The sequence below is a fragment of the Mus caroli genome, chromosome 4 (assembly GCF_900094665.2).
Source record: "Mus caroli chromosome 4, CAROLI_EIJ_v1.1, whole genome shotgun sequence".
Classification (NCBI taxonomy): domain Eukaryota; kingdom Metazoa; phylum Chordata; class Mammalia; order Rodentia; family Muridae; genus Mus; species Mus caroli.
This window is the reverse complement of record NC_034573.1, coordinates 131,680,108-131,691,466: the sequence shown is the minus strand read 5'-3', so window position 1 is coordinate 131,691,466 and position 11,359 is coordinate 131,680,108. Positions and strand designations below refer to the sequence as shown.

Below are 11,359 nucleotides of genomic sequence, written 5' to 3'. Positions count from 1 at the left end.
GAGAGAGAGAGAGAGAGAGAGAGAGAGAGAGAGAGAGAGAGAAACCCGAGGCGGTAGCATGTGGAAATCAGAGGGACAGTTTTGGGAGTTGGTGGAGTGGGGTCCCTCCTTCCACCTTCACACGGGTGGCAGAAATTGGACTCATTTGCCCAGCCTGACATCACAAGCCCTTTTACCTGCTGGGCCCCAGGGATCTTTCTTTTTGAACCAACTCTAAGACTAGAAAGTCATAAAGGTTTGAAAAGGCACAGGCTTTGAGAACAGAGATCTGGGCCTGAACCTCTTTGAGCCATTTCCTGGCTGTGTGGCGGTAAGCGTGTGTTCCCGTCTGTAAGCTGTGTACCTTTCTGGGTTCTTGTGTTGACCGAGTGAGGAAAGGCTACCAGGCGCCTGGCACACAGTGCTGAGTAAATTACACCGTGATCATTACGATGATCTCGTAAAAATGAGGCCAAGAGAAATTCTCAGGGGTAGGAGGGGGCACCTGCGGAGCCCGGAGGCTGCTTGGGAAAGGCAGCTAATGAGAGGAGTTACTACCCAGGCAGAAACTGAGTGGCATCTGATATAAAAATAATGGGCCATAGAGTGTCCTTGGCCTCGCTCAAATGGAAGGCACCAGGGTGGAGAGACAGCGCAACAGTTAAGAGAGCAGGCTGCCAATAGAAAACCCAAACGCCCACAGGTTTACAACCCCCTGCAACTCCAGTTCCGGGGGATCCAACACCTAGCAAGTACAATGGGTAATGCACGCATGTGGGCAGACCCACACAGACCCGCATACACTACGGAGGAGGAGGAGGAGGAGGAGGAGGAGGAGGAGGAGGAAAGGAGGAGGAGAAGGGAAGGAAGGGGGAAGAGGCAGCTGGAGAGACAGCTGGAAATCTGTCTGATTTCCCGAAGGACCCAGGTTCAGTTCCCAGCACCCACATGAGACTCACAAACACCTGTAGCTCCAGTTCCGGGGAGATCTGACAACTTTTTCTGGCGTCCAACAGTACTTCCCTAACCCCCATCCCTACACACACACACACACACACACACACACACACACACACACACACAAGTAAACATTGTAGAAGTCATGCCACTGAATAAAGTTCAGAAACCAAAGGAAAGAGAGGGAGGTGGAAAAAAGAAAACACAAACAAACAAAAAACACAAACAAACAAACAGCTTTGAAATCGCACTGGAGCTACACTTAGCAAATAAGCACACGAGGTTTTTATAGGCCAGTGGGGTGTGAGGCTCAGTGTTTTCACCTTTTTAGGTTTTATCATCACAGATCCACTTCGCAGATATTTACCTGACATGACAGGTGCTAATGGTCACATGACAGGTGCTAGTTAATGGTCGCATGACAGGGTCTAAAGGTCGCGTGGCAGCATGTGGCAGCATCACAGCTCTAAAGGAAAGGCCGGAAAAGGTCAAGGAAAACTCACTACCCACGGGAGCGAGGGAGGGAATTCCATGTGCAAAGGCCCTGGGGTGCTAGGACACATGGTGAGTGAGGAGCCCAAAGCACTGAAAGAAAAGCAGTAGGCTCATAAATAAAACTGGGAAGGTGGCTGAGAGGCAGGTGGCACTTCTCATGTGCCCATTAGGGTTCTGGGCTAACCTGGAAGAGCAAGGGGAGAAAGAAACGGAAGGACTCTCAGCAAGGGAAAGGATGGAATTTCAAAAGGGGCACTCCGGCTGCAGTGCTGACTCAGAACTTCCTCTCCCGACTTAACCCAGCTCAGGGCAGTGCTAGACCCTCCTGAAGTACAACTTAATATTGGAGGGGTCTACTGACTGTCACTCTCTCTGTCTCTCTATTTCTCTCTGTGTCTGTCTGTCTCTGTTTATGTCTGTCTTTCTGTCTCTTTGTGTGTCTGTGTGTGTGTGTGTGTGTGTGTGTGTGTGTGTGTGTGTATGTGTGTGTGTGCCTGCAGAGGCCAGGTGAGGGGCTCAGGATCCCTCGGAGCTCAGCTAATGAATTTCAGAGCTCTTCAAAAGAGCAACAAACAACCTAACCACTGAGCCATCTCTTCAGTCCCAACTTGAATTTTAGAGTTTCTCATTGAACCTGGAGCTCAAAAGACTGGGTTCCTCAGATCCACCTGTCTTCACACACACACACACACACACACACACACACACACACACACACCCCTACAGCTAGAGTTACACATGCCCCTGCCACAACTGGCATTTACAGTGGAGATCAGAAGTCAGGCCCTCCTGCTTGCTGTGAGCACAGTACAAACAGGGCTTTCTCCCTAGCCTCTCTTTCTTTGTTTATGAGATGAACTCCCGAACTCAAGCAATCCCCCTGCCTCTGACACACACACACACACAGTGGTTTTCATGACAGTTGTACATCACTGTGCCTGGTGAAATGATTGTTACTTAAGCTTTGCTGAGAAGGGACTTCAGCTCCTTTTGAATGAAGAAATGTCCCCATCCAGTGGCTGATGGGCTTTTCACAGGCTTAGGATTATGCTGGTTAAATGCAGGCTCCTGACTTTCAGAGTCCTCCGCTCGCCACATGCCAGCCTCTTCCGTTCTGGGGAGCATCCTCTCGCCCTCCTCCCTTATATCTGTGGCAAATAATCCCATTGCCAACTTGACAGGTTTTCGAACCCCGTAGGTGGCATACCTTTTACAGGTCTGTCTACAAGGGTGCTTCCACAGAGGGGTAACTGAGGGGATCCCTGGCCAGCCAGCCTAGCCGTACTGACAAGTTCCTGACCAATAAGAGACCCTGTCCCATAAAATAAGGTAGACAGCACCTAAGGAGAGACTCCTGAAATAGACCCACACACACACATGAATGCACACACATGCACACTGCCACATATGGACACATACACATAATGCCCCCTTATGGCACACAAATCACCATTATTATTACCCTCCCTCGTACCAATGTGTGTAAACGGGTCTTAAAAGGCTAAAACCGCACAGCCAGCCAGGAGTGGCAAATCAGTTTCACACGTGAGACTCTGACTCCAAGCTTTTCCACATGGCTTTGGAAACATTTTTAAAAAATCCTGTGAGCTCACAGAGACAATAAGGCAGCCATCCAAAGCTGTTGAATCCTCAATGAGAGTTAACAGTAAACCAGGGAAGCGTTTCCTTTGAGGCAACACATTGGGCTGGTGCCCTCTGCTGGGCATGCAGTGTAATAACATGTTTTCCTACAAGTGCTTGGGGCTGTATTATGGATACCCTTTAGGTCCTATCTGGCGTACAAAGGACAGGTCTGCAGAGTAAACGAAGCTTCTTTAAACAGAAGCCTGTCAGCATGTGGCTGGAAAGGATCCAGCTTGTCAGCATCCAGCTGTCAAGGCAGCTAGTGTGATGGTCTGGATCCGGTGACCAATGCTCTGGCTTGGCAACACAAGAACCAGAGATCCTTGGTAAAGTGGGCGCACAAGGCTAACAGTCAGTGCAGGACTTATCTGGAAGGAAGATGGAGCCTTCTCCCAAAAGGCTTTACAGCTGAGCTATCTCTTTTGCTCAGAGAGAGAACCTTGAGCAGGCAGAATGAACGGGAAAATGGTCGATTGGTTTCTGGTGGTCAAGTAGGTGAACACGGCTGTGCCCTAGTGAGATGCAGGCCGCAGGCAAGTACAGACGCCTCCAGTCCCCATTCTTGAGCATGTGCAGTGAGTAACCTTTGTAGTGGCTGTTTCATGAGACTGCATTACTGGGAGGTGGTAGGACCGCCTCTGGCAGCTAAGTTAGAATAGAACATGTCATGTGTTCACTTTCTGCTCCAAAGAACAGATCCATCATCTCATAGCTCAGAAGTCTGGGTGGATCCAGTTTCTGCTCTGGGTCACTCAAAGCCAAGATCAAAATGTTGGTCAACCTGGAGTCCTCTCCGACATCATGGGGAGGGTGTGCCTCCAGGCCCATTCGGGCTGTTGGAAGAATTTGATTCCCTGCCGTTACCTATTTTCCCGGCTTGCTGTCAGTTGGGGGCCATCCTCAGGTTCTGGAAGCCGCCCACATTCCCTGGCTCCTGGCATCTTCATCCTGAAAACCAGCAGCAGTGGCTGGGTGCCTGTGGATTCCCCTCCAGTCTCTTCTCTCTAGATCCAGCTACTGAAAGGCCAGTCTGGTTTTAGTGTGTGTGTGTGTGTGTGTGTGTGTGTGTGTGTATTATGACTGTATATGTGTGTGCACACGTTTGTACGCATGTGTGAGTTTGTGCACGTGTGAGTGTATGTGGAATCAGATGACAACTATGGATGTTAATTTTCAGGTACCACCTCCCCACAACACACACACATACATACATACACATGTTTTTAAACTCAATCTCAATGACCCAAAGCTCACTAAGTAGGCTAGGCTGGCTGACCAGTGAGCCTCAGGGATCCATGGTTGGGATTCGCCACCACACCTGGCTTTTTACGTGGGGATAAACTCAGGCCTTCCTGCTTACAAGGCAAGCAAGCACTTGTACCTCCTCAGTCTTTGAAAGTCCTCTCTCCTCTCCTCCCCTCCCCTCCCCTCCCCTCTCCTCCTCTCCTCTCCTCTTCTCTTCTCTCCTTTCTCCTCTTTTTCTTCTCCAGCCCCCCCCACACACACACACACACCTCTGATTCAGGTACTCCCAGTTGGATAAACCAGGCCTGCCCACAGATTAATAGTCTTCGTCATATGTGCATGGTACCACTTGCCAGACAGTAGAGGGTAGTAACAGATCTGTAGGTCCCCTCTACTCTGAAAATGTCAGTCTGTCCAGAAACCTGTTTGGGCTGATCCCGGTTGTCAACTTCACATACCTGGGAAGAGGGAAGCTCAACTGAAGAATTGCTTCTATCAGATTGGCCTGCGGACAGGTCTGTGGGGCATTTTCTTGATTGCTGATGGGTGTGTGAGGGCCTAGTCCTCTCTGGGTGGTATCGTCCCTTGGTAGGTAGGCCTGGGCTGTATAAAAAATGGCAGCTGAATGTGAGCCTGGGGGCAGGCCAGTAAGCAGCACTCCTCCATGGCTTCTTTCCGTTCCTGCCTCCAGGTTCTTGCCCTGACTTCTGTGGGTGATGAACTGTAACTGTAAGAGGAAGAAACCTACCTTTCTCCCAAGATGTTTTAAAACGGTCAGTGATTATCTCAGCAACAGAGACGAAAACTAGGCTAGGACCCGAGCTCAACTCCCACAGGAAAGCCAGGTGTGGCAGCAGGACTTGGGATGTGCAGATGGGAGGAGCCTTGGGCCTGCTAGCCAGCCAGGCTGTCCAAAGCAAAGACTCAGTGAGGGTCTGGTCTCAGAAGTTAAGGCACGGAGTGACGCTGATATCTGTCATGTGACACTGTTCCTGGGAGACTCACTCCAGACAGGGAACAGAGACAGATCGAACTACAATACCATCAAACTCCAACGTGGTGAACCAGTAAGTTTTATTGGGGTTATGTACAAGAATATAGGTGAGGAGTGACTTGCAAGAACCCACCCCAGTATGAGTGACAGCTCACAAAGCTGGGAACATGGAATTCCATGCACAGCCTGCAGTCAGCTCAAGAGATTGGAGTGTCCTTTTGGGGATGCTTCCAGACATCTTAGCTTGTCTGGGTGTCTGAGTATCTGTCTCAGCAAGCCTTACTGCTTACATAAGCTTGGGGAAGGAGGGGAGGAAGGAGGGAGGAAGGGCGAGACCTAGTGTATCTGGTCAATTTCAGGAACTTCCTGAATGATCCCTTTGAGTTTTTTACTTCTTGAGTTTAAAGCTCCGGGATGGAATGTTTCATCTCCCTTAGAGCACTCTGTTGTTTTTTATTTCCATTTTAACATCTGGTGTCTTAAGTACCTTCCCTCCAAGATCGACAGTTGTATCTTGGTGTAAAGTTAAGCACACCACGTAGTGTTGGGTCTCTGTCCTCCACACGTGCGTACACACACACACACACACACACACACAAATGAGGACTGTTGAGGACACAGCAAGGAGGCTCAGTGTGTGTGTCCTCTTCTGGCAGCCCATAAGCAGCAAGTATCAGGGATGTGCTATTTTCATTTTCCTGACCTCCACTTCCTCTATCTCAGTCCGCAGATATAGACAACCACCATGCCCTCATTGAATTCAACGAGGCCGAGGGCACCTTCGTCCTTCAGGACTTTAACTCCCGCAACGGCACGTTTGTCAACGAGTGCCACATTCAGAATGTGGCGGTGAAGCTGATCCCTGGGGACATTCTGCGGTTCGGGTCTGCAGGGATGACCTACGAGCTGGTCATTGAGAACCCATCCCCGGTGAGCCCATCTCTACGTGGTGGCGTGTGGGGGTGGGGTGCTATGCTGGCTTGTGCTTGCTGTCCTGTTCTCAGATGCAGCCACTGGAAGCACTGTGCAACCCCACACTGCCCACACATGGCATAGCAACAAGACTCAACTCAATCCCAGTTCTGGTGCCCCACAGGGGGCTTGGGGAGGGAGGTGTGTCAGCGCCCCATAATGGGCACTCCACTGCGTTACATGCAACTGCCACAAAGTGCCCAGTTCAGAGCCTGAGTAAGATTTCAGAGAGGCTAGAAACAGTTGGATGGTTTTGAGAGCAGAGATAGGCGCCTCCCTTCTGGGCTGCTCAGCAATGCTGCTCTTCTCTGATCGCACGGATTCTCTGTGGGACAGTCTTCTCCATGGTACCTGACATTGACAGGGTATATCTATAAGCCATGACCACCCATGTCCAAGTAGGTGATCGACACAGGCCAGTTGATATTTTGGCCCAGATCAGAAATACATTTGAGGTCACAGTCTAAATTATAATCTCGATTTAAGTTAAAGAGAACTGAAAACTCAGGAAGCCTCAGGCTTAGGGAAGCTATGGTTATGAGGTTTGGAGGCAAGTGTCTCACCCACTGAGCTATCTCCCCCGTCCAGTACCGTTTACTAAGAATGACACTTTATCAAGGTGAAATCGTTCTACAACGAAGTACGCGTGTTTTGAGGGTGGGGCTGGTGGTTTTGAGGTGTGTACCCCTGGGAAAATATGGCTACCACTACAACAGGGAGTGAACCTCACCATCTCCGTCCCCACCACCCCTGACGGCCTCCTCAGTGTGGAGGTCCTTGGCTTGCCAGCTGCCATCAGGAGCGCCACCCAAGGGTTGAGTTACTCAAAATGAACTCCACCTGTCTATGACTTGTAAATCAAATACATTCTCAGTAAATTCAAAAGTCCTCACGAGGCATGGAGCCCCCACAAAGTGCTTTCTAAATACTCCCCCCCCTGCACCCCCCCTCCATAAGAACCCCTCGGTGTTACTGACTCCTTTGATCAGGGCTTGAGTTTCCAATTTCTGCCAAGCAGATTCACGAGAGTAATGGGCAGCCTCTTCTCCTTTTGAGTTTCTGTAGATGTATGTCCACACACAAGGACTCAGTTCCTCAGCTTTCTATCTTAAAAAAAAAATGTGTGTGTGTGTGTGTGTGTGTGTGTGTGTGTGTGTTTGCCATGGCATATGTGGAGAGGACAGAGGACAACCTCAGGTGCTGTCCCTCATCTTCCACTTTCGAGACACAGGATGTCTTCTTCGTCACTGTGTATACCAGGCTAGCTGGCCCATACATAATCTTGGGAGAAGCCTCCTGTCTCCTCGAAATGCAGGTGGTTACCTAAGGCCCAGACAGCACACACTCATCTCCTGTCAAGTGGGAAGAGGCAGAGAACCAAGTGGAGCCAGAGTTGCTTAAAGATAAATCCTGTCCCCTTAATCAGGGCAGGCAGGGAGCAAGCTTCGGTCCCTGAGTGTGGGAAATGTGCCCCCCACACACACACAAGAGCGCTGACTCAGACTAGTGAACTCGAGGGAGGACAGTTTACAACTTAACACTTGCCTCAGTGCTGACCAGCGTGGCTGACCCATGACTGAGCACAGAGAACAGTTACTGTGACCTCAGTGCAAGCCCTTTCCTCATTGGCTGAGTGACCAGGAGTACAATCCTGGTCAGTCGCTGGAGCCTTCTCCTTTCCTTTCCTGCTTACATTTGTCTCTATTTCATTTGTTTAAAAGATTTTTATTTTATTTTCACTTGTGTGTGTGTGTATACACATGTTTTGTTTTATAGCCTGTTCATTTTAAAGCTTGTCAAGCACAATAATCTTTATACCAATAATATATAATATATAAATTATTACATACCACATATATTATAATATATCACATATAATATGTGATATAATATAATATAAAATGCATTATATATTACATAGTATGTAATGTATAATAATATATGATGATAATAATAATCTTGATAATCTTATACTCTCGTTTTGTTGCTGTTTTGTTTTTTGCTTTTGTGACATGGTCTCTCTATGCTGCTCTGGCTGACCTGAACTTACTGTGTAGACCAGGCTGGCCTGGAACTCAGAGATCTGCCTGCCTCAGCCTCCCAATTAAAGACATGCGCCACCATGCCCAGCCCTTCCTCTGTCTTGAGTTCATGTGAACAGGCAATTAGACAAGCAGAGTCTGGGTGAGGAGCCAGAGTCTCTGTTTGTCTGCGTTTGAACCTAAGCTGGCTCAAGGCACTTTTAAAAATGAACAATTGGGCTGGTGAGATGGCTCAGTGGGTAAGAGCACCCGACTGCTCTTCCAGAGGTCCAGAGTTCAAATCCCAGCAACCACATGGTGGCTCACAACCATCCGTAACGAGATCTGGCGCCCTATTCTGGAGTGTCTGAGGACAGCTACAGTGTACTTACACATAAAAATGAACAATTATCTTATTTCTTGCACTGAGCAGAGTCCAGTAACTGCCTTGTAAATGGAGTTCTATCAGGACACAGCCTTGCCTGTTCATGTGGCTGTTGCCTTGTTCACCTTCCTGATCCGCTGGCAAAGTCAAAAATGCTTTCTACCTGCCCCGCTGTGAGTTTACCAACCTTCCCTGGGAATACTCCGCTCAATCCCTCAAAGAAAAAGGGACTGAGCCCTCTTTTGTTTGCCTAGGGCCGTGCCAGTTAATAATTTACTCAGCTAACTGAGAAGTAAGGAGAAAAAAATAGACTTTGAACAGTCTTACCACTGTCTCTTTAAAAGAGCAACGGTAGATATACATATGCAAATGTGTATATTTGCATACTCGGCAATATTACCACATTGAGGTAACTGGTAAAAGGGCTAGGTTATTGATATGCAACTGTACACCACTAGCGTTAGTTATCAAAGGAACCTGGTCCTTTTTCTGGGAGGTTTTCTTTGAGCACTTTGGAATGTTTCCGAAATGTAACTTCAGAAGCAGGAAAATGGGTTTGTTTGTGCTCTGTCTGAAGCAAGCTGTAACTTAGTGGTTCTCAACCTGTGGGTTGCTACCCTAAAAGTAACAAAGTTACAGTTAAGAAGTAGCAACTAAAATAATGTTATGGTTGGCGTCACCACAGCTTGTGGAACTGTGTGAAAGCAGCACTAGGAAGGCTGAGAACCACTGCTGGAACTGGAACTGGGGTTTGTGGCTGTAGCTGGTTGATTGGCTTTTTATTTACTTCCTGTTTCGCTAAGTTTTCACTCCCGGTCTTACTCTAATTCTCTCCCTCCCTGGGCCACTGTTTTAAGTTTCATGTGCAATAAGCCTGTCAGAACCTGCAGCGTGCCTTGCCTGTGGGCACAGGGTGGCACTTGCATGAAGTCTTCAGGGAGCTTTTTGTCCAGGAAGTATTACTGTTGTCACGTGTCAGGAACCCAGATGGAAAGCATCTGCTTCAGGCCTGGCTTGATCCAGGTGGTCCACAGATGCTCAGAAATCCATCTCTTCCAGCTTCACTCGCTCACTCACTGTCTCAGCAGATTCTGCACCCCGCTCACTGGGAGCAAGGGCTCTCCAGCAGCTCCAGCACCAGTTTGGCTTGTTTTGTTTTTTCATTGATTTGTCTTAGGTGGTCATGTGACTGATGCCAGAGGCTCTGATTGGCCACACCCTCTCATAGGCATTTTCCTGGGTCTGAGGGGGATCTCTTGGGATTCTAATGGATTCTGAACTGAATGGGAAGGACTGGGAAGACAGCTCAGTGGGTAAAGTGCTGGCTGTCAAGCCTAAATTTGGTCTTTGATTTCTCTACATTTTTAATGTAACCGTGCATATTTGCTGTGTATGGGCACATGGATGTGTTTAACAGTGTTCATGTGCATGTGTATGGTGGTTTGAATATGGTTCCCCCAGGGAGTGGCACTATTAGGAGGTGTGGTCTTGTTGGAGTAGGTATGTCCTTATTGGAGGAAGTGTGTCACTGTGGAGGTGGGCTTTAAGACCCTCCTCCTAGCCATGTGGGAGTCAGTCTTCTCCTAGCTGCCTTCCAAACAAGAGGTAGAACTCTCAGCTCCTCTAGACCATTGATGATAACGGACTGAACCTCTGAACCTGTAAGCCAGCCCCAATTAAATGCTGTCCTTTATAAGTGTTGCCGTAGTCATGGTGTCTCTTCACAGCAATGAAACCCTAAGACAACGTGGGAGCCTAATGATGTCAGAAACCATCTTCAGTGGCACTTTGACCTCATTCATTCTCAATCAAACCCAGAGCTCACCGATATGGGAAGTCTCAGTAGCCAGTCTGCTCTGCCTTCTCAGGCTGGAGTTATAGGTGGGCCACCATGGCCAACTCCAGTCCTCACACCCTGTGTGTCAAATGCTTTAACTACTGAGCTGTCGTTCTCCCCACCCCCCAGCTCTGAAGAAGTGAGTTTGGTCCCTAGCATTCACATAAAAGAATTGGGTGTGAAGGCCAGCCAGGCTAGCTAAACCATGAGCACTAGGTTCATCGAGAGATTCTGATTCAAACACTGAAGTGGGGGGGGGGGGGCAACTGTAAAGGACAGCTGGTGTTGTTCTCTGGCTTCCCCTCTCTCAATTCTATATGTCTATAAGGTATATATACACACATGCATGTTTGTTCTTTTCTTTCTTTGATTTTTCACGTGTGTTTGGATGCATGTATGGGAGCTAAACTTGGCAGCTTCTCGAGGGACCTGCTGATGCCTATGGAATCCTAGAGCCAGGGCCTTTTATATCAAAGGAAAGTTCCAAAATCAGAGGAAGTAGGGCTGGGCAGTGGATCCAAGCAAGCTATAGTCACCACTGCAGGGAGAATTTGTGCTATGTGTGTTTGTGTGTTTGTTTTGGTCTTTGAACTTAAAGATCTAAAAATCAAACAAACAACCCAGAGCTGAAGAGGATATCTCAGCTGATAAAGTATTTGTTTTGCAGACATGCAGAATTCAATTTCATCCCTGTGTGGTGGCACTTGCCCTTAATCCCAGCACTCAAGAGGCTGCGCTGGGTAGCCTGTGAGTTCAAAACCAGCCTAGTCTACATAGGGAGTTCCAGGACAGCTAAGGCTACATTGAAAGTAGAGTGATCTTGCAAAACA

At 48.4% G+C, this 11,359-nt stretch overlaps 1 protein-coding gene across 1 annotated transcript in view; it reads left to right on the top strand.

Moving 5' to 3' along the window:
* Window positions 1-11,359, top strand: part of Fhad1 (forkhead associated phosphopeptide binding domain 1) — a 119,575-nt gene that overhangs the window by 6,098 nt on the left and 102,118 nt on the right. Inside the window, exon 3 of the mRNA XM_021160433.2 lies at window positions 6,038-6,244. Within this exon, the coding sequence (XP_021016092.1) occupies window positions 6,038-6,244 (207 nt within the window). The remainder of the gene's footprint in view (window positions 1-6,037; window positions 6,245-11,359) is intronic.